The 24,469-nt window shown below is 40.6% G+C and overlaps 1 protein-coding gene across 3 annotated transcripts in view; it reads right to left on the reverse strand.

Moving 5' to 3' along the window:
- FLOT1 (flotillin 1) overlaps positions 1-24,469 on the reverse strand; it is a 791,904-nt gene that overhangs the window by 50,885 nt on the left and 716,550 nt on the right. For all 3 annotated transcript variants that reach the window (XM_044083297.1, XM_044083296.1, XM_044083298.1), the window contains exons 11-12: positions 24,265-24,402; positions 10,703-10,867 (exon numbers count right to left, since the gene is read on the reverse strand). In XM_044083297.1, the coding sequence (XP_043939232.1) occupies positions 10,703-10,867; positions 24,265-24,402 (303 nt within the window). The remainder of the gene's footprint in view (positions 1-10,702; positions 10,868-24,264; positions 24,403-24,469) is intronic.

The following is a 24,469-nucleotide window of genomic DNA, read 5'->3' on the forward strand; positions in this document are numbered from 1 at the left end:
TTTGAAGAAATTTATAAAAATATTTGATATGGAAGATGTGGACTCAGTACTACGAACTCTGACAGAAGTTACACATAGGTACAATGACTGGGCTAGACTAGACAAAAATTATATTTCACAGGAACATTTGCAATGAGTTGAAAGCTTTGACACACATCCAATAATCATTTTAGATCATGCACCAATAAGAACTACGATAAACTGCAAGGTTATCAAGTAAAAATGAGACACTGGCACTTTCAAACCTACCTGTTAAAAAAGATTAATTTAAATAATGGGTAGTGGAAATTATTCGAGAGATTAATGGGGAAGATAGAAATATCTTCAGAAGTTCCAGACAGTGAGTGTGATAAAAGTGAAAATGGAGTTTAAAAGGAAGGTAATATAAAAGAGAAAGATATGGTTGAGAAATAATAGGAATTACTTAGAGGGGTTGATAAATGTCTAAGTACTGCAGAATATGGGGAATTTCACAGAAAAAGAAGAGGCGCGAATGTAGAGTGCTGAACAGAAAATAAGGGAATATCTGATAATAAAATCAATGTGTTTAGAAAGACTGCTGTTAAGCAACTATTTTTTGAAAATTCCAGAGCACAAAAACTTTTGGCACAATGACTTAGGCAGCAGAAAGTAGAAAGGGCCATTGCCAAACATACACAGCCTATAACAAGAAAAATAACCAGAGATGTAGAGGTTTTAGAGAGATTTTGGAAATGTTATGAAAATTTGTATAAAGTAGAGAAATGTGGACATCAAGAAAGAGCAAAAATGGAAATATTTATCAAAGACTTGATTATGCCAAGGTTACAGGTATATTAGGTTCAACAACTAACAGCGAACACAGGAGGGGATGAGATAAAAATGGTGATGTATAACCAATCCTCAGGAAAGTCTCCAAGAAGAAATGGTATTCCTGCAGACGTCTGGAAGTTAGGAAAGGTAGAAAGTGCTAAAGATCTGGAAGATTTTGTTTAACAGCATTTTAATAGGGAGGGGAGGCACCAGCAACTTGGAAGAAAGCTGTGATGGCTGTATTACCTAAGAGTGGTAAAGACCCTTCAAACCCTGCTTCACATAGCCCATTTCAATTTTAAACTATGATTATAAAGTTTTTATGTATACATTAGTTAAAAGAATAGCAAAGGTATTGCCAAAATTGACAGATATGGTTTTGTGAAGGGGAGGTAAACATCTGACAACATCAATAGAAGAATGATGATCCAGAGGAAAGCAGAACACAACAAAATACTGCTGCTGTTGATGGGTCATGATGTAGAGAAAGCATTCAACAGAGTAAACTGGGATTCTCAAAGTAGGGCAATGGAAGCATTTACATTCTCTGATGCAACAAAATGAATTAGGACGATATATGAAAGATTGGAGGCAAGAATTAAAAGTTGGAGGGTTCCTCTCTGATAAGGTGTGTTTGAACAAAGGAACCAGGCAGGGGTGTCCTCTTTCCCCTTTGTTACTTGTTTTACATTTATTGCTATTGGCAAAGAGAATAAGGGACTTGGAAATGCAAGGTTAAAATTGGTATGGTAATTAAGAAAGGTTGGATTTACTTGCAGATATTATTTTGTACATGATAAATCCAGAAAAGGACATCTCAGTGTTGAACATTTTGGGACAGTTTTATGTCTTTTTTGGGATATAAAATTAATGAAGATAAAACAAAGGCTAAAGCAGTAAATTATGTACCCACACACAAATTAGTTCAGCAATACCCATTTTTATGGAGACAGAATATTGTTGTTGTTGTGTCTTTCGGCTTTTCCCGGTTAGGAGTCGCCACAGCGGAACTCCGGTCCACTAATGATTGGCAGTTGATTTTTACGTACAGAGTCCCCAGCCCTGACGCACAACCTTCAACGAAGGAATGCCCATTCATGCATGTCTCCATGCAGAAGACGATCTAGCTGAGAGTCGAACCGGACAGCGTCTTACTGTGATGCGACAACACTACTGCAGCACCACCACTGCGGTTTTATGGAGACAGAATAAAGTGATGTATTTAGGAGCATGGAAAGGCTTCTTATGGCAGCGAAGTATATATGAGAAGAGACCAAAAAAATATAATACAAAATCTGAGAAACTGGAATCTCTTATTTATGGATATGGACAGTTAAGATACAAGTAGTAAAAATATTTTTAGTCCCTTTAATTTTATATATAGGTCAGGCATATTTTTGTATCAACAAGAGATGTTGTGGGACAATAATTATTAAAGAGTTGAAGGAATTTATCTGGAAATGGAAGAGGGCAAGAGTTAAGAGGGGATAAGTTGATCCTTCCAACAGAATACAGTGGTTTAGGATTACCGGACTTGAATGGATATTTTAGACCAACATAGTTAAGGCTTATAAACATAACACAAGCAGAAGGTAGAATTCAAAATGGAAAGGGATGATGAAGAAGCAGGGGACCTTTCAAGACACACAGTGGGATTTTGGATGCAGCTCCTTAAGGAAAATAACTACACAGAATAGTATATTCATAAAGTAGCAGAAAGTATTCCAAGAACTAAGCCAGCATGAGAATGGAGAAATTAGATTTTGCTATAGGGATGACTACAAGTTGGGGTACAGAAAATAGGCAATAGGGGACTGGAGTTTACTGGAGACATCTGGAAAGGGAACCAGAACCAATGTATTGTGAACAAATAACTAGAGAGGAAAAGGTAATAGAGTGGGATGAGGCCAAGAAGACATTTGGACTGTAGGCTAGAGCTGCCTTCCCCACCAGCAATTGATATAAGAGTATAGGCAAACAGAAAGGGACAGGGAAATCTTAAGTGAAAGACCTTTTCCACTGGGATTTTTGGTCAAATTTATAACAGAAGCTGCTGTTAAAAAAGGGATAATTAACAGGGCATATAAAACATTGCATGATAACTACAAGAATCAATCATAGGAGTTAGAAAATATTGCAAAAAACAATTTACAAGCAAACAATGGGAGGATATATGAATGGCTCCCATTTATGCAACAAAGTCCAGAAGGAGTAGGGTCTTTGCTTGGAAGTGTTTGCATAGGTACTTTTATCCAAATCTGACTTCAAATATTTTTTTTCTTAGGTGGATAGAACATGTTGGAGGTGTGATGGGGAAAGAAAATAGTAACTGGGAAGACGTGTTTTGGGAGTGCAGTGAGTTGGCAGATTTAAAAAATTCCCTACAGAGGTCTCTGTCACAAATATGGGTGAGCAAATGGTTGCCACTAAAGATTTTTTTTTTTAGCTGGGACACTACGTCTGAATTGCCTACACACAGTAAGGCCTTATGAAGTTTATTAATGTTGGCTATCAGAAGTAATTACTAAAAAATATAAATCAAATTCTAAAGCTACTGTATTTGTATTGAATATTATAAACGAAAAAAAAGAACTGGAGCAGGCATCTTTAAAAAAAGAGAAGGAACAAATTACATACAAATAAATGGAAACAGTACATCCAAAAAAAGGAAGCCAATCTGGTGGTCCCCTACCATAAACAAACTGTACAACAGAAGGAAGAAACTCTTGCAAAAGAGAGTAAAATCCCATGATTGGAGGAGCTCCCTGGTCAGCCTCAGTAAGAAGCTGAGATCCCTTATAAGATCCTCCAAAGCTAGCTATGAAAACAAAATTGCCACTAAATCCAAGGACAGCCACAAAGCATTCTATAGCTATGTCAAGAATCTAGATGGCAACACCCAGATCTGCTCTGAGTTACAGCACAAAGGCACGAAAATTACAGAACCAACTGATATTGCCAACATCCTGGCAGATAGGTTCAGTGCTAACTACTTTACCCCCTTCTCACCCCCTAAAGGGCCCATATCTATACAGGAAGAATGCAGAGTCCCTGTAATCATAACTACGCAGGTAAAAGCTGCACTCTTTAAAGCCAAAAACACAGCATCCATGGGACCGGACAACATCCCAGGCTGCATTTTACATGAACTTCAGAACGAACTGACTCCCCACTTAAGCACCATGTTCAATAATAGCCTCGCATCAGGCTTTGTGCCCACTGAATGGCGCACAGCAACAGTCATCCCACTCCACAAAGGGGGAGCCACCACTGATCCCGGGAACTATCGACCTATTAGCCTGTCGAGCCTGGTCTGCAAAGAACTCATAAACAAAGACATTGGTAACCTCCAAACTCTGGATCCCACCCAGTTTGGGTTTGTGAAAGGCAGATCATGCCTCCTGAACCTGATCGACTTCTTTGAGGCAGTCACCAAAGCCATGGATGAGGGTAAAGTGGTTCACACAGCCTATCTTGACCTCACCAAGGCTTTCGACACCATCCCCCATTCTGGAATTATAGCTAAACTCACTAAACTAGGTATAAATCCCTACGTCACAAGATGGGGTGCCAAATGGCTCACTGACAGAACCCACATTGTAAAAGTTGCAGACTCCAAATCTGACCTTAAAGCAGTGACAAGTGGAGTATCACAGGGTTCCGTCCTGGAACCTCTCCTGTTTGGTATCTACTTCTCTGAAGTACAGGCTAACACAGAAGACCTCTGGCTAACGAAGTTCGCAGATGACTGCAAACTAGGAGCCATAGTCAAGTTCCCAAATGATGTGGACATCCTACAGAAGGGCCTCACTGAGACAGACGCCTGGTGTCAGAGCCATGGCCTCAAGCTCAATGCCAAAAAGTGCAGTGTCATCCCCTTTGGTAAAAACTCTGTACCCATGAACTACCACATAGGCAGCAATCTACTTAACACCAAATGCGTGATAAGAGACCTTGGGATCCAGGTGGACAGTAGTCTCTCCTTTGATAGTCACATCGCCACAGTAGTCAGGAAGTCCTTCTACGTGGCACACCTCATCATAAAAGGGTTCTTATCCAGGATAAAAGAGGTCATTGTTCCCCTCTACTCGTCACTCATTAGACCCATTATAGAGTACAACGCCCCTTTTGGAATGTACCTCACAAGACATCTGCAGCAGCTGGAAAGGCCACAGAAGTACCTCAAAAAGAGGATTACTGGCCTCAAACAAATGACCTACACTGACCGCTTCAAAAAACGCCAGCTTTACTCCATAGCTTATCGCCTACTCCGAAGGTGATCTCTGCCTAACATATAAAGCTATGTCAAACACAGAGCTGTTGGACATGCTACACCTAAAGAAATCCCAATCCCTCTGAGCTACACACTCTAGGGACCTAAACCTTGTCACCATAATAAACAGGACACGCTGGAGGGATAGATTCCTGTCCTAGAGTCTTCATATACTCTGGAACAAGCTACCCATCTATGTCAAGCAAAGTTCTTCATTAGCACTCTTCAATTAAAATCTTGATGAGTGGATGGGAAATAGGAAATACACCCCAGGATCACTTCTGTGTCTCTGCTGGACAGTGGCACAGGAAAATAACTTTCTTGGGTGGCATAAGCTATGGAACCTTGCTGGCTAGGCTTATGTAGGCCCTTGGGCCGATAGCCTAGTACCTACCTATGAACCTATAAGGGAAGGCAGGAATTCAATAATTTATGTAATGTTGGACTGATAATAATTACAAAGAAAAGATATGCGATGTACAATTATAATGTGTGTGTGTATGTAAATATTGTTAATATGTTTTTTCTTTTCTGTTAATGAATATTTGTCTATGTCTTAATTGATAATTTAATACAGGTGTTTAAAAAAAAGCAACCATGACTGACATTTGGTACCTTTATAATATATGGTACTTTGAAAAATTGCAGTTTCTGTAGTCAATGTGACTTGCACCTTGCCTCTGTAGCTCTGCATATGTTCCACTGTAATGAAGTTACTTCCTCTTGAGAGTCTTGACTAGCTCTTCTGTGAACTGTTTTATCCTTGCGTGGTGAAGGCATTAGTGGTACTGCAAAGTCCTGATGATGGGTGGGTGCAAGACAGGACAAGTGGCTAACCTGCCCTTCCTATATATTCACAAACATATATCTGCTTTGGAACCATAGTCACCATTCCTCTGATGACATGTACTCTCACACCCTCCATGGCCTATAACAAACAACAGCCAAGGATTAACACACAACACTGTGTTTTCACTTCTCAAGGGAAGTGAACTTTTATTATCAGAAAACTTCTTGCAAGACAGTTTTGTACGTGGACCACAGAGGACAACACCATGACAGTTAAGATAGCAAAACACCAAGACACTTCAAGCTTACACCTTCCGTGATCTAACCACTTGGTTTTTCCTCACAGCAGCAGTCAGCATGAAACTGTTGGTCACACAGGTTCTCTGATGCCAGGAGAAAAATGGCACAAACATAAATACTTAAAATGCATCTGGATTACACTCAGCACACTACTCAGGCACTGCAAGCTACTCACTTTGCTTTGTGTGTTTATACAGTGCAGCCAAGGCAGTTTGTATAAAATATGACTGATAAGCCTGGGGTACCAGCCCATAAACGATCAGGAAACAAGAACACTAGCATTCATTTTAAAAAATATGTATTCAGTTGCCAAGTAATCACTCACTGCACAAATGCTATTCCATCATGTAGTTTAACGGGTCCCTTCATATGAAAGAACTTTCAAAAATTTGACATTCATATGGCTGAGACCATATGACTGAACTTTTGAAAGTTTGAACATGTATAGCGGAGATCCCTGTACAGTGCAGAACCAGGAGATTTCCCTTTTCTGCACTATAGTGCAAACTCGGAGTAGGAATATTTAAGTAGAAGGGGGTGTGAGGGGTGCAGGGGGGGCTTCCCCCCTGCTAAATGCAGCTAGTGAGGTATTTTTGTGAGTTTTACGTTGTTTAGCAGATGTTCAACGTTTCAAACTGTCAATCATATGGTCTCGGCCATAATGAAAATCGACATTTTGAAATGCTGAACATCTGAAGTAAACCCAATTTAACAACTAAAAATAGTGTACTGATTTTTTTTTTTAAATTTTCTACCTTTCTGTGTACTTTGCACAAGACTGACGCAAGGCCTTCTCAGCCCTGTTCAGTGCCCATCATTCTTTCTTACTAGAAATATCTTGTAAGACTAGCGTGCTGCCAGGGTAGACGGAGCATCACAACATGAATATTGAGGGATTGAAGCTTATTTCCTCTAAAGCCTCAGTCTTCAACAAAAATAACAAGTGATCCTACACACCCTGCTTCTGAACTGTTCACATGCCTGTCATCTGGCAGAAGATATCGCAGAATACACTGTAAAATAACCAGGTTCAAGAACATTTTTCCCTCAAGAGATTAGACTCGAACTCTTGTATTACTCTCAGGGATGTAAGACACTGGCAAGTCTTGTGATAACTAAACAATAGTGCAATATCAATAAGACATCACTATCAACTTATCAGTTTACAAGAAAATTATGTGCAATACAAACTGCTAGATATTCTCATCATACAGAGAACGTGGGAATTACATTATGTAATAAGTACAGGAGCAATAAGGAACCAATCAGCTGCTGTAGTGGTGTATAAAATAATTGTAAACAATAATATAACTGTTTAAAAAAAGGTAAATGTTAGGTCTTATACATGTGTAACTGTATGTATGTATATGTCTCTCTTCTAAACATCTGTAACTGTATGTTTGCATTTGTCTTCTCAATTCCAGCATGATGCACATAATTTCGTTTAGACTTCACTTGACAATAAAGTTTACTTTGATTTGACTTTGACTTCCTGGTTCAAGTGTGCTGTCACACCATCAACGTCTTGTGTTCACAGTTCCTTTCCTACTTTGTTATCTCCTGTGTCTAAGCCTCCAGCCTCCATCAGTACACTTGCTCACACTACAAAAGTTCATCAATAAAGGACAACTAACTACAGCCTGCTAAATCTTTCCATTTCCTGACTGACCATCAGGCTCTCAGATTACTAGTCAAACCTGGGTCACCAAGAGTACAGTTAGCTGTCCTACTCAACACCAAAAATAAAAAAAAAACAAACTTTAAAAATAAAAACATTTGAAGGTCACACCAGAATAAAAAAGAAAATAAACTCTGTATGTAACGTAAACAGATAATGAGGTTACAAATTACTTTTTCTTTATTTTCGATATTAAAAAAGTTCACAGTATTACTGAAACCTTTTTTGTTCAAACCCTCAAACATTACATTTTTGCAACTTTTCCTGAATCATTTGAATTTTTCAATATGCACACATCATTTTAGGAGGAGGATGAATACTAGCAGCGACTACTGTTTTGGTAGATACAGTACTCAGCTATGCCTTGCAGTAGTCACTTGAGAAGTACACTTTTTTTATGGATGCAAGTACATCATATCCTTAAACTGCAACTTTCCAAAACTATTATTGTTAGTCCAAACTATAATCCAAACGTATGAAATACACTTTTTTAGGTACTTTGGCCAAATGCCTTTTTGTAAAAACAAGTAAAGATTTGAGTTACTGCCCACAATGCAAACTCCAGCAACACATTCATAAAAGAAAATTATTAAAATTTGCACCACCCCTTTTGCAAATAAATCATCATAATTGGCTGGGCAGGAAACAGAAAACTGCTAAGTGCAATTGGCTGAAGTCTTGGCTCAAATAGGAGTGACATTTTGTTCTGCTAATGAAAAGTCACCTGCTGTGTTGTACAGCTAAGTGTTAGAATACTATGTATGAGCAGTCAATCATACAGTGGTATAAAAAGTTTACACACTCCTGTTAAAATGCCAGTTTTTTGTGATATAGAAAATGAGACCACAATAAATCATTTAGAAACTTTTCACACCTTTAATGTGACCTATAACCTGTACAATTCAATTGAAAAACAAACAAATCTGTTAGGAGAAAAAATAAAAAACGTACAATAAGCTGATTGCATAAGTGTGCACACCCTTAAACTAATACTTTGTTGAAGCATCTTTTGATTTGATTACAACATTCAGTCTTCTTGGGTAGGAGTCTATCAGCATGGCACATCTTGACTTGGCAATATTTGCCCACTCTTTCTTGCAAAAGTGCTCCAAATCTGTCAGATTGCGAGGGGATCTCTTGTGCACAGCCCTCTACAGGTCACCCAACAGATTTTCTATTGGATTTAAGTCTGGGCTTTGGCTTGGCCATTCCAAAACTGTAATTTTTTTCTGGTGAAGCCATTTTTTGTTGATTTGGATGTATGCCTGGGTTCATTGTCGTGCTGAAAGGTGAAATTCCTCTTCATCTTCAGCTTTCTAGCAGACGTCTGAAGGTTTTGGGCTAAAAGTGACTGGTAAACTGTTCATAATTCCCTCCACCTTGACTAAAACCCCAGTTCCAGCTGAAGAAAAGCAATCCCAAAGCATGATACTGCCACCACCATGCTTCACAGTGGGGATGGTGTTCTTTTGGTGATGTGAAGTGTTGTTTTTGCGCCAAATGTGCCTTTTGGAATTGTGGCCAAAAAGTTCAACCTTGGTCTCATCAGACCATAAGACATTTTCCCACATGCTTTTGGGAGACCTGATGTATTGTTTTGCAAATTTTAGCCATCTCTGGATGTTCTTCTGTGTAAGAAAAGGCTTCTGTCTTGCAACCCTACCCCATAGCCCAGACATATGGAGAATACGGGAGATGGCTGTCACATGTAGTACACAACCAGTACTTGCTAGAAATTCCTGCAGCTCCTTCAGTGTTGCTGTAAGTCTCTGGACAGCCTCCACGACCAGTTTTCGTCTTGTCTTTTCATCAATTTTGGAGGGACGTCCAGTTCTTTGCAACATCACTGTTGTCCCATATTTTCTCCACTTTTTGATGACTGTCTTCACTGTGTTCTATGGCATATCCAATGCTGTGGAAATTTCTTTGTACTCTTCTCCTGACTGATACCTTTCAACAATGAGATCCCTCTGATGCTTTGTAAGCTGTCTGCGAACCAGGCAGCTGAGTAAATGTCAGGAAGATCCTACTAGCTAAACTTTATTTGAGGTTAATCAGAGTCTCTTTAATTGATGGCAGGTGTGTACCCAAGAAGACTGTAATTACATCAAAAGGAGCTTCAACAAATTATTAGTTTAAGGGTATGCACACTTATGCAACCAGCTTATTGTACGTTTTTTATTTTTTATATTTTTCCCCTAACAGATTTGTTTTTCAGTTGAATTGTACAGGTTATAGGTCACATTAAAGGTGGGAAAAGTTTTGAAATGATTTATTGTGCTCTCATTTTTTTATATCACAAAAAAACTGGCATGTTAACATGGATGTGTAAACTTTTTATATCCACTGTAGATGTTGCAACAAAAAATACACCTGGAGTGAAAAACAGAGGAGAAAATGTGTGTTATACTAGCTGACCCACAATGACAACAATAAGAAGCAAGATGAGCAGACCAGCATGTAAACTACTTGATAACCAGCAAATCACCAAAGAATTAAGAAACAAAAGGAAAAAGAACAACACAACTCCCAAACAGTTTCTTTAAGGCACCACCGTAGTCCAAATTGAGATAAACACTGCATAACATACCTATGAAAATATCACACAATGCCTACTCTGACATGTTTGCAAATACGTTCTCCTACAAGATTTAACTGACATCCTTATGTCTTCTGGTAGAAGATGAAGGACTTGGAAAAGCACCTTCCAATTTTCTACAAGATATCCAAAGTCCTTCAAAGACAAAAAAGGTTGTAGTCATGCTCACAGAATACTACAGCTAGTGCCATTGCAGTCAACCACATTTTAGAACATAAAACTTTCTTCCCCTTACCAATTTACTCTTCTCTTTTATCTGCATGTGACTCACCTGGGAAATGCTAACTCCAGTTATTTTTTCAATGGTTTCTGGCAGTTTGTTCATGATGTCCAAGACTTCTCCTGTCACCTTGCCCATGCCCACTTCTCCAGTGCCACTGGAAACCATTGTTATCTTCTTTGTTTCATTTAGTGGCTTGGTGATCTCTGCTGCTACCTGTTATACAAAGAAAGACAGAGCTGTAGGTGTTGAACAAAAAGGTAACAAGATTTGCCAGGTTTGTTAAACTCAGAATTTTACTGGTTATAGTGCAACTGTATCAACTCAGAACAATTTCATTTCTAAACAGCACACAATTCTCTGCACATTCCAGCTGTATGTTTCTAAACAATATTGTACGGTGATCTACTATAATTTTGTTGTAGAGAGACAATTATGTCAAAATACTGGTCTGTGCACAACAAGGTGTATAGTACGATGTTCCAGCACACATCTGGTGGCATTATTTGGAAGATGTCAAAGACAGATTGGATATAATGCTTCTATGTGCATGTCGCAACAATATGCACAGCCTGCAATATCTTAACATTCCATCAGAACATCAACTAAATGTTTAACTTAAAGGGAATAAAAAACAACAGTCTGCTTCTATTTTAACTCTTAATAAAAAACTCCCTAAACAATGAAAGAATAAATGTGTCTCAAGTGATGCAGGTAATACTGTTTGCTGTAGGAACATGTGAAGAGAAGACCGTCAATGTTCTGTGAAGTATATATGTGTGCTACAGCTAGCTCCTGAACAGCTACCTCACTTCTCTGTCTGCAGTATCCTACTTTTGCTTTGCTATACGAATAAATGAATACTTGAGATGACTTTCAGCCAGCCATGACTACAGTCCAGGCGACCAGAGTTCAATAAGAAGCTCAGGTGTCCGATGGAGATGCCAGGGAGGATGGTCATTCTTTTCCTGTGACAGGAGGGTCCATGCTGGCATGCTAACTAGAGATTGGGGCTTGAAACAATCAATGTGCAGGGTATATAGTAGGGCCAAAGAGGCGTGGATGTCCTATGGCTTGAGACGGTATGTTTTCAGAGGCCAGTCTTCATTGCTCAACCCAGTCTATCAAACAGAGTCAGTGTGCTGATGTAGGGCCTTGCGGGAAAAAAAGCCTTGGATTTGGAGGATGATGCTGAGATCAGACGACTCATCTCCTCTATGTCTCCCTAACCTGCTAAAATAATTAAATAGGTCAGTGCTGCCTGGTGGACCTCTAATCCAGGGAGGTTCAACTGAACAAGAGAAACAGACACTGAGAAGAGGGTACTGAAAACTGTCAGCAGAGAGAGGAGGGGGAAAAAATCTCTGATGACCTTCAATGGGCCACTGCCTAATAAATGTCATTCCATCCTCTCTCTGTGCAGTTATAATTTCAAATCTTTCTTTAATAATCCTTTCTTTTGGTACTAACAAATTCACTTCTCCCATGTCGTCTTTTTCAACACAAATGCAGTCTCTTCTGCTCTCTGCAATGTCATGTGCAGATCACACATTCTTTTCTCCTCCTCTCTCTCCTACTGTGAAAATGCCCTGTCTGACCCCATAAAGTCTCCACTAAAAGGTACAATACTTGGCACCTTGTTGGGAGCTTCATACATCATAGTAGTAAGGATATCCTTTGGAAGAACAACTGTCGCTGTGACATACTAAGAATCAGAACTACAGTGATGCCATTCTAAAATCCTGGATATGAAAAAAAAAAAACTTCTCCAGAGGCCTGACAGAGTAAGCAGCAACCCCACTGTCTGCTTACAGACAGGCTAATACAGGCAGGCAGTCAGTAACAAGTGGCAGTGGGTCTGGGCATGGGCAAGGCTGTAACTCAGTAGGACCAGTGATCTCAGGCCTCTTCAGGATGCACCATGTCGATGGGTTTTCTGATTACCAACTTTTCAAGGTTTTTCCATTTTCCTCTAAATTTGTTTCTGGGTGATTTATTATTCCTAAGGCCAGTAGTTGGCATTTCTCCTACGAAGAAGGGAAGGCACCATTTGTCCCAGCACCAAAAGTTTCTTGTGTTCTGACCTGTCAATGATTATTTCCCAGACTACCCATATTCAACTAGTGGCACAGGCACCGAGTGGCCAATACTGGCTTGCCCAACTGGGGGGATGCTTGTCTAGACATATTGCAAAAACAGCATTAAGAGCCTGGGGAACTCTGCAGTACAATATATCACTTGGACTGGTGGTTGCACATGCATGGAGACATGCATGCACTTCCCAAAAGCAGCCACTGCAGAGCTCGCAATGCTGCCACAGGGCAGTTACGGTTAGGGCACAGTCACCGGCAGCAGAATGACGTTGCATCAGCTTCCTTGGTCTCCTAAGTGACCTTGGATGTGAGTCAGGTTTGGACTTGAGCAGAATGAGGTGTGTCCAATGGACCCTGTGAATGAGAAGAGGACATGGTGGCACCCAATGGTTATCTCCTAGGAAGTAGGTGGGGGGGTGCTTCTTCTGATCCAAGAAAACCCAGATATTACAGGCAAGACGGAGCAAAGTATTCTTATGAAAGGTGTGGTAGCGCTCAGAGAAAAACTCCAAGACAGAAAAGGCACTGCACATGGCAGTCTTAAAGGCTGAATTTGTCTTCTGCATGCATACATATTACCGATCTTTTCTGGTCACATCGTAAACCTTGAAAAAATCTCTACCAAATTATTTTTGACATTCATAAGTGACAAGCACAAAAAATGTGATCATAATTAAACATTTAGAAAACCTGCATTCCTAAACTGAGTATTTACTGTTTTCTGGAAACTGCCTGGAAGAGACAGATGTACAGTCAGACTTAACAATCCAACTGCTTCCTGCAGAACAAAAAACAAAACTGAAGATGTCATGGGTTGCTTTCCTTTTTCAAACAATGCATCATGCTAATGCAGTTTGATATGAAGAGGAGTGCAACTCTATTTTGTCCAAAAGCTCTGAATTTAGATCAGGAGGGCAGATGTCATAGGGTCATAGATGGATACTAGGCTAACAGACTTGAAAGGAAATTGGCTAGGCTTAAAATGTCCCAAGGTCAGAATTAAACCCTTCACCTTGTGTCTATGAGGTAAGGCCTTAACCATTATGTCAAACCCATCCTGCATCTATGGCCAATTTCCATCAATTAGAAGTTGTAATGCAGCATCGATCCTTATGATTTACATCTTGTGAATTAGAGAGCAAGTAAAAGTTATGGGTAGCAACCCTACCGTGGAAACAGATTTAAAGTGGTGCTCTTTATGTGGGGACTTTATAAATCTACACATTTACTAAGCATGGGGTCTGAATACTCTACATTTTGGAAAGAGAGAGAGAGAGAGAGAGAGAGAGAAAGACAGAGAGTGCTTGCAAATGGTAGTGAATACCCATCTGAAAGAATAAGTGTTCGTTGTTCTTGTCACCCCAACAAGAAACTGAGAAAGCCTGTACCGAGTTATGAGTCACAAGCCAAACATCCCGTCTCTGGATAGAGAAAATAGAGAAAAGAGTAAACGTACAACCCCAGACATTTCAAATGGGACACTATTTCAGTTTTTATCTGCACTTGGAGTAATACAAATTATCTTAAAGCTGGAGAATTAATGATGGATGTGGATACAAGAAACAGCTTTACTCATTTTTTTTCAATACTAGCTTTATCCTAATCAACATCACAGGGGGAGCTAAAGACTACCTTGGCAAGCAACAGGTGTAAGACAGAGAACCAGCCTTAGATGGAGAGCTAGCTTGTTGCAGGTTATGCGTGTGAGTAGACACACATGCAGTTTAAGGGGATCACCAATTCACACATCGATATGTCTTTAAGATACGGGAGAAAACCCAAAATCCTAACAAAAAGACAGGAAGACATAGGGAGGGCATGCAAATTCTACACTGAATGCATTTAAACTAGGATCTAAAGCAGAAAACCACTCTTGTGAGACAGCGGTACTAATCATTATACCACTGTGTCACCTTTACATCAAAGTCATACCTCTAAACCTCTTAGAACAAGAAATTTGGACAAAGCCATAAATAACAGAGGACCCAAAAAAGGGACACTTTTTAAATACTGCTCTTCTAAACTTAGAGAATTGATAGAATAACAGGTTTTGCATTAGCATGAATTTTCTGAAGGGTATGAAGTCTGAAACTCAAATGTCTGCCACTACTTACGGAATTTTACCCTGAATGATCTTCCAGAAAACCACAATTTTATGAGAAACAGACCAATAACATGAGGCGAAAATATGTACAGTTGAGAGGTATGGAAGCCGAGTCACAGATCTTTGCTCATGAACCAATTATATGTTACAGTAAGGTCCTTAAGGAGAACAGTGCTAATAGCATTGGCTGATTTTTTAATGAAATCTGTTTAAAGCTTTAAATGTGACTTACTGGTTACTTTTTGGCAGGAGTAATATATTCTGCAAAAAACACCAATCTACACTTCAAGCATGAATGATTTTATATATATATATATATATATATATATATATATATATATATATATATATATATATTTTTTTTTTAATGTTTCTGAACAACTAATTTCCCTGTGTTTTGATAACTATACATCACTTTTTGCATAACACTGTTGCTTGTCTTTATCCTGTTTTTTCCTCTCCTTAAAGTTAAACATTAACACCTGAAGACAGGAACTGAAAATTCCAGTTTGCTGCACTAGGTAGAATGTTTCTCTCTCTGTCTACAACAGAAGTCACTTTCAGATGCACTGCATTTGTTTGCTACAACAAATGTTACTGGTGAGCAAGTAGGTACATTGGGAGGTTTTGATATTGCAGGAGTAGTGATAGTTTTCATAAAAAATATAAACAATTATTTTTCTAATACATTTACGTGTCAAAAGCAGCATGTTAGTAAAAGAATAATTTTATTGAGTAAAGGCTTATTTTTTAACTTCTTAATTAAATCATCACATTTTAAACACTGATAAAAAACAAAACTGTATTAACCGTTTCATTATTTTCATACAGTATATATGTGTATTTTCATTTTAACAATTTTCATACACTCTAACATTACATACATTGCTCAAATTCTGCCCGCACTTAAATCTCACTCCTCCTCCCAAACACTACTCTGTATGTATTGTTCCCACAAAGTTCATTTCTTTCTACAAAATGTGTTCCTTCCCTTTTCTAAAGATCCAACCTCCAGTTCAGAATATTATTCATTGGGATAGAGTGGGAGGAGGGGGGTGGTAATAGTAAAATACATCTTTAAAATAAAAAGGAATACAGAAATGTTTATGGAGACAGACTGGGATGAGAGGGGTGATGAATAAAAATGCCCTAGTTAAAAAGGAAAAACGAATAAAGACTGTAATTTCATGGGCAGGCTTCTAATTTGAAAACTGGTGACTGAGTGACATCATGTCTCTCCACCACTGCTGACCCAAACTGTGAGAGGGAGTGGCATATGTCTGTAGCCCTGCTGACCCAAACTGGGAATGGCATGTGTCTGCACCCCTGCTGAGGGAATGGCATGTGTCTGCACCTCTGCTGAATGACACAGTGAGAGTCAGTGGCATGCGTCAGCACCACTGATAACCCAAACTGTGAGACTGATATGTGTGCACCATCGATAAACCAAACTGTGAGAGTGGCATGTGTCTGCACCACTGCTAACCCAAACTGTGAGAGTGGCATGTGTCTGCACCACTGCTAACACAAACTGTGAGAAGGAATAGCATGTGTTTATACCATCACTGGCCCAAACTCTAAGTGGAATGGCACGTGTCTGCACCACTGCTGACCCAAGTTTCGAGAGGGGCATGTATCTGCACCACCAGTGACTGAAAATGTCAGAGGTAGTGGCATGTGTCTGCACCACCACTGTTCCATACTGTAAGAGGGAATGGTATGTGTCTACCCTACCAAAGACTCAAATTGTGGGAGGGACAGGCATGTGTCCCATCTGCACCACTAGTGGCACACACTGTGACAGGGAGTGGCATGTGTCTGCACCATTACTGACTTGTCTCTAAACCAATCTATCCATCTACCCACTTTCTTTCCCTCCCCCACTAACGAAGGGGAGAGGATTCTGCACTCCTTGGACGTGCACAGGCAACTAAGGTTCTGACTGGACAAAACCAAAACCATTAGGAAAACTAACCAGCTCTTCGTCTCCTTTCACTCCAGAGCCCTGGGCAAGGCAGTCTCCAAGCAAACCATCGCATGCTGGATCAGGAAATGTATTTGCCTCTGTTATTCCCACCATGGAAAGGAACCTCCAGTGGGAATAAAGGCCCATTCCACTAGAGCTGTGGCCGCCTCCAGGGCCTTCATGAAAAGTCTAGACACGGCATCCATTATGGAAGCAGCCACATGGGCCACTATCCACATTTTCACCAAACATTACAAACTTGACCAAGTTTCCAGAGCTCAGACAGCATTTGCTAGGGCAATCCTGCAGGGATTTGTAGAATCCTCTTCAACTACCACAACCCTCTCATCCGCATAAGCTGTGGTACGCCCCCACAACTAGAATACTGCAACACAGGAATAGAAGCACATAGAATACTCATGTAAAATCTTACCATAACCATAGGATGTCCTTTTCTTCCATGTTGCAGTATTCCTTCCCACCCACCAGTTCCCCCCTGTCATTTTCCTTTACCTGGCCTATCTATATTACAGTACGACACCAGGTCACACACCTGAAAACCACTGGCATTCCTTGTGCTGGGCCTTATTCTCTGCCTGCTGGCTTTCAAGTTCTGAGGATTGTGTGTGCAGACACATTTAAGGCCCCTGGTTTATGGCCTTACGTGCGACGTCCCATGCACACTGCAACAGCCAAGCTGAAGCTTTTGTACAGGAGCCGATGTATGAGTCGCCTGAGGGCAGAAAATCCCACAACTAGAATACTGCAACATAGAAACAGAAGGACATCAGTAGATCTCCCTCTCTTCACTGTTGCAGTATTCTTTACTAAAAGGGCTTCCTTGCCAAGGGCAGCCCAACATCAGGCAAGTATACCAAAGCCTTAGGATGTTACAGACATCGTACTTCACAAGTATGCTCCCTGCTGAAGGTCCCTCTACAGTCTGGTTACGTGTGCCAAATTAAGCACACGCAAGGCAAAGGTGACTGACACACTGGTCCATTTCACAAAATGATCCATCGCCTGAGACTCCTTGTCTGGAGGATGGATCGAAGAGCTCTCCTGTGCAAGCTCTTTATTGGTGGCCGCTGTCACCACAATGGCATCAACCGGGGACCCTTTGGACCAGTGTTGTCTATCTGAAGGAGCACTGAGTACCTTGTCTGGGCGCCTGGGGATAGGTTCTACCATATCCGGTTCCTTCCATGCCCTAGATAAGATTAGACCCACTAGGGGATCTGTGGGTGGAGACACCCAGAAAGTAGAGGGTCCTTTGCCAAACTCCTCCAGGAATACCAACTTGTCATGGTTGGGTTTCTGGGTAGACCAGCCACCGTGCTGGCGAAGGATCTCCATGATGTCTCCAAAGGAGACATCCTCTGGGGGTGATCAAGGGGAGGGAACCCCCCCTTCCTCCAAGTCAGTATCATCCATGAGGCACTCCGGCAGGGAGTCTAAGTGCCCCCTCTTTCATATACACTTTCAAGGGAGCTCCTCGCGGGGGGGGGGGTTTCGGGGAGAGCTCGGAAACATTGGGGAGTTCCAGTGGGGGAACCTCCTGTGGTGATGTGGCAACAGGCTGTCCTCGAGGAGGCAGGATGGCAGACTTTGGCCCAGAATAAAAAGCCAAAGGTCTCAAAGGAGCCAAGAGGATTCTCTTCACCATCTTGAAGGCAGAAAGAGTGCGGATCCCTGAAGTTGAAACGGCTGAGGTCGGATCTGCCACTACCTGCATTGAGAGGGGAGTCAGAGCCAAGCCTCCCGATGCCAAGACGCCAAGAGGAAAGGACGACCCCGAAAGCCTCAATGTCAACACCATCCCCTTGGATCTGACGCCAAGGCTATGCCTCCAAAAAAGTTGGAGCCAAACAACTCAGGGCAATGGGTTGCTGTTGAGGTACCAGGGACCATCGAATCTGACCCCATGACACTGGTGAACCTTGGACTCTATGACTCCAAAACTGGGAGTCAGATTGGAGAAGGAGTAATGGGGAGAAAGGTGGACTGCATGCCCCTGGCCCCAAAGGGGGATGGGGCAGGCAAGACTCCCAACTGGCTCTGGGCACGAATGAGCTTCCACATCATCCTGTCCACCTTGGCTTCGAACAAGCTTCGAGAGGACCAAATGGGGGACACTGCCAACCCGGGCCTGGAGTGGTGGCGGGGGGGGAAGTGGAGGGAGACTGAACCCAGGAGACCTTCAGCTCCAGCGGAAAGTGAGGCGATCAGAGTTGAGGGGAGCTCTGGCTTGGATCCGGGTGGGACTTGGCCGGGGGTTCGACTGAGGAAGATCAGTCTAGAGACTGCTTCCTCGGCTGATCCCGCTCCTTGGACTGGGCATTCTCTCCGTCCCTGGACTTCTTGGTGGGAGGTTGAGTCCCAGAAGCCAGGGTGGAGGAAGAAGAAGCAGACACCTACATTTGAGGAGGGAGGAGGCCTTTCAAGACAAGTTTGTTCCTCCTGTCGATCAACGCGTGGAGTTGAAGCCCACACAGATTAAGCAGGAGGAATCTAGGTGAGCAACACTCAGACAGACCATGCACAGCGTGTGGGCATCAGAAGGGAGGAGCTAATGACCACACTCTGCGCACTTCCTGAAGCCAGGCTTGTGGGTATCAGCCATGGCTATAAAGAAGAGGGAGCACAGACACAACCTAGAGAAATGATGAAAAGTGGAGAGAAAGAGTGAGTTTTTTTTTTTTTTTTTAACTAACACTTGAGCACAAAGGGGTAAGGTAGAGTTAGAAAAGATAAAGATAGGTTAAGAGAGAGAAGAAATAGAGCAAGGAAGACCCAAAAAAAACAACTTACGAAAAGTGGAGCTTGGAGCTGAATGATGCATGCTGCTGCTGCTGATCAAACATGTGGCAAATGAGATCTGGCGGGAGGAAGGAGACAGGGGCACTATGGGTACGGGAGGAGCATGGAGTTTGGATCCGATGCTGGAGTATGTGGCCAAGTTGGATACATGCCAGATTTGAGTCCCTCAGGTTGAAGATCAAATGAAAGCAACAACTTCAGATCAGTTGTTTATCTTCCCTTTAGTGACCTTCTAAACATTAATGGTATAAAGTGTGGTTATATGATTTACAACCACTCACAGGCTCAGTAAAGTTAACAAATGTCCAATGTTTTTCAAACATTTTTTCTAGCAAAGCCATATTTCACAAATGTGATCGAAGCTTTATAATCTTCCACTTATTCACTAATTTCACTGCTGATGGACTTCTTCCTGATCATCTTCCTCTCCCAACACTAAACTCGGGTTTAAGCCTAAGATGCCCCTGATTTTTCTAGTCAATTTGTCTAATTCTTTCTCTCAAGTATTTTCCTTTGCAAAAATGGAAAAAGTTTCACTGGCAAAGTCTCTGCATGAGCTTTATAGTCAGAAAAAAACGAGAAGCACAACCCCCTTCTACTTGTTGGTGCACTTTTTGTTGGATATTTTTTTTACTTCCTCCTTAGCCTGTTCTGTATATAAAATATCTTGGATTCTTAAGGAAAAATATTCTAAAGACAGCTGGATACACATATCAAAGTGAACCTCACACATACCTCTCAACTTTGATTGCTAGGATAAATTTGTTTCACTTCTGTTTGGTGTACAGTGAATAATCACTTTTCACAAACACTGCTGCCTCCAATTTGTAATACTTTTCCTTTCTGCCACAGTTTTGTCAGACCAACTCTTTCTGCTGGTTATGATTGCATCTTTGCTAATATAGATCCTGGCCAAGTTTGCAGCAAGTACATGATGTGTCCTCTCAATTAACAAATCCTGATATAGAACACCAATCCAGTTGCTTATTTGTGTTTTCTTAACATTACTACAGTTTGTTCCCTCCAGTTGATCAGGTATAGTAAAAAAAAAAAAACACCAGTTTTTCTCTGCAGGTGCTGTCTTCTAACTACTATTTTTTTTAAAAAAGCTCTTCTTGAGAAACCTCATACTCAGCCATCCTTATCTTTTTTCATCCTCTGACTTCTGCAGTTTCATCAGTTCATCTGAATAGACAGTTAAGGTTTCTTGTATTCTTTATACCTTTTGCTACTTGAATTGATAAATTCCTTCAATGTTTCATTTATTTTAATCACTTCTGAGTACAACCGATTTATTTTTTTCCTCTAAATTACTGGAAGTCATCTCTTGTACTAAAGCAGAAGTTTGAACTGCTTTTTACTGAACAGCTACTGGATTCTTCCCAGCTAGTGTTTTCTCTTCAGCCTTTCTGGTTAATTTTCTTTCGGGTTCTCTAAAATTCTTCTTTCCTGGCATCCGGGCAGCATACATAGGAGCTAGTAACTGAAATTTATCCAAAATGACAATTTCACTAGTTCCCTGTTCTTAGTTTCCGTTTTCATACTGGGAAAATTAAAATTAAGCTGTTGATCAGTCTGCAGCCATTTTGGAAGTCTGGCTTGCAAGAAATATTGTGATAAATCCACTGCTGGGGGAGCAGGGTTGGGAAAGAGGGAAGAACCTATCTTGTGTCTGGGACTCAGAGACTTGCAAAAAGCCTGGACCTGGTGAGTTGTTTTTCATCTCTTGAGTCTTATTAGCAGGGACATACACCTTGGAAGTATCAGGATCTGAAAGTGAATGCCTGACGTCCACTGCATGGCCAGTGACATCTTCCTTCATGAGGACAGTTGAGAACTGAAGTGGACAATCAAGCTCCATGGTGGCATAATAGTTAAGGTGTTTACCTTATGAAAACAAGGTGCAGGGTTTGATTCTCACATGGGGTAATTGGCTAGGCTTGAAATGGCCCACAAGGGTAGTTAGCCTAGTACTAATCTATGAACCTATGAACCTGTGAGGCAGCAATGCTAATTGCTTCACTACCCTGCCACCCATTATATAGTTCAGGATTTTTTCTTCCTTCTCACATTTTAAGGAAGATTACGACATTAGAATTTGGGTTACAAGCTAGCATCAGCTCTCCGAGTGCTTTGCAAATCTGTATTTATAGTCAGTATTTCTGCACATGTGGAAATAACGTAATCAAAATACTTAACTAGATCATTATTCAGACTTAGCCTGGTAGTGTTGTCTGGTTAAGTGACTTACTCCAAATCACACAAGTTGGCAACAAGAGCTGAGGGACTCAAACCAGTCTTTAGAGTCTACATGTCTTTTGTCTTGTCTACTGATCTCCAGCAGTAAAGTTCTGGCTCAGGCTACATACCCAATCACTACTTATATATTTGTATACATTTGTTGTCTGGGATGGTCTTGACTGCTCCATTCGTCAGTATACAAACATTTTTTAAATATTTGTAGTATTACAAATCAGCATGTTAATATTAATAAATATACATAGATAACAGAATTACATATGTTGTTACCAAGTACAAAGTAACAAAGGATGCAACACATTATGAGATATGCAGGTGCAATTGGCACAAACACATTATGAGGCATGCAGATATAACTTTCACATACATACATATAGATGCAAGTACATTTTTAACAAATATGCTATGGGACAATCAGGAAGACATTTTCATAAGTATGTACAAATTCATGAAATTAAGTAGTATTGTATACTACACAAGTGCACTGCAAAATGAAGTACTTCTCTCTGGTGTAGTCTGAAATACTCCATTACCACAGTTACAGTCACTACCAGTACTTATGGACTTACTATTTTCTCTCTCTTCAGAAGTCAAGGCTACCTCCTCTTGAATGTTCACATGACCATCACACCTCATTTATCTTATCAATCCCGAGGCCCTTGATCTCCCTTCAGTACTGACAAGCAGTTAAACAAAAAGGGATGCTACATCACAGGCCTTCAAGAAGGGATTCCTTTCCAGACTGAGAGGTGAACATCTTTATAGCCACATTTATGAGTTTGCCTTTTAAACCAATTATCTAGTCAAAAAGACTTTCACAGTAAATTAAATTTGCCATAAAAAATGCAAAGGAGCTGGTACCAAAAGGCAAGGGGGCACATTCTACAAGGGTTGCAGCAACCTTCATGGCTGCCCTAAAGTGTGTTTTAGTGTAGGAGATATGTCAAAGTATTACACAGAAGACAGATCACATGTTTATTAAAAAAATGTTACTCTGACACAGCCCTTAACTGACACCTCCTTTTGAACCACTGTTCCAGGAAATATTACAAAACCGATAGCTTGCCTTTCTTCACATGACTTCATTCTCCTAGAACAGTGGTGCACAACCTTTTTATGGGGAGGGCCATTACATGAATTATTAATGCATCTGCGGGCCACCTCAAAATATAGCAAGTCGTTACCAGTTAACAATATGTACAGGTGACTGGCATTTTTACTTACGACAGCAGTCATGAAATTGCCTGTTTTCTATATCATCTCTGCGTTTAACTTTATTCTGGCTTGCTGCCATGACTTATTACAAACTCTTGTAGAAAGTTACTACTGTTTACAGACTGCAAGTTATAAACAACAAAGAATAGTTACTTCCGCAGTTAAAATTAGAGGGAGTGCACAACTAAAGTCAATTAGGTAAGTTAGCGGGTGCTGGAAAGTTTGCTGGAGTAAGGCATAGCATTTTTTCACTTTTTTAAAACATTTTTGGTTACTCTGTGGGGGGTGGATAGTGTTGTGTCGAGGGCTGGATTTGGCCCCGGGGGCCAGACGTTGTGTACCACTGTGCTAGAAGATACCTCCTTTTAGGAGCACATGAATCTTTGATCCAATAGTGGGTTATTATTCACCTGTTGTATGAAGACCTCTAATCTATAAACTGCTCCAAGTAACAGACATAAAAGCATACCATAAATTACGTAATATTCGATCCTTAACTACAGATTCAAAAACTACTAGAACTATGTTTCAGAATTTCAGTTGAACTACCAGTGAAATGAAGTGAAGAAAGTCTGTCCTTGCTGGAAAAATACACTCCGTCTCATGTTTTCCTGCTTACTTTCACCACTACCTATAGTGATGCTTCTTATAGTAAATGCGTCCCCCCCCCTTCTGGGATACCATCCCTACTCTCTTCCTACAAACTATGCATTTGAAAAAAAAAGAAACAACACAACTGGACTATGGATCTTTCCTCCTGAAAATATAAAAAAGTGCTTAAGTACACTACAAGCAAAATGAGAGTTACAAAAATGGATGCGCCATGACTATATTTCTTTTGCTGAGAGGTTATTTAAATAACATACAAATTACCTAGAATGTATGCCTGGAGATCTTCTAATGAAAGCTGTTGTCACAATAATGCCAAACCCATCTACAATATGGACTACTAACACACAACATTAGAAAGTAATAAAGCCATGAATTCTACTCCTTCAACATACTGGTTATTATATAACAATGTCTCCTTCCATCCATTAAGCATGATGAAACAAAATACAAGGATCAACACATTTTTTTGTACTCCATTCATCTCCTATATAAGGTCACAAAACCCACAGCACAATCCATCCTGTGTTGTCACACAACTACTTACATCTGGAAGTTTCTCTAAAAGCATGCCCACCATGGCGGCATCCTTATACTGCTGGAATGCCTCGGCCTTCTTCTTCATCTGCTCAGCATCAGCCTTAGCTTTTGCCTCAACTGCAAATGCTTCTGCTTCACCTTTGATCTGTGGGGAAAAGGACAGACATAAAAACTGGAAAACATTGCAAGGTAACTTTCACTGTTTGCAGAGA

The sequence above is a fragment of the Protopterus annectens genome, chromosome 9.part0 (genome assembly GCF_019279795.1).
Source record: "Protopterus annectens isolate FY-2018-M chromosome 9.part0, PAN1.0, whole genome shotgun sequence".
Classification (NCBI taxonomy): domain Eukaryota; kingdom Metazoa; phylum Chordata; order Ceratodontiformes; family Protopteridae; genus Protopterus; species Protopterus annectens.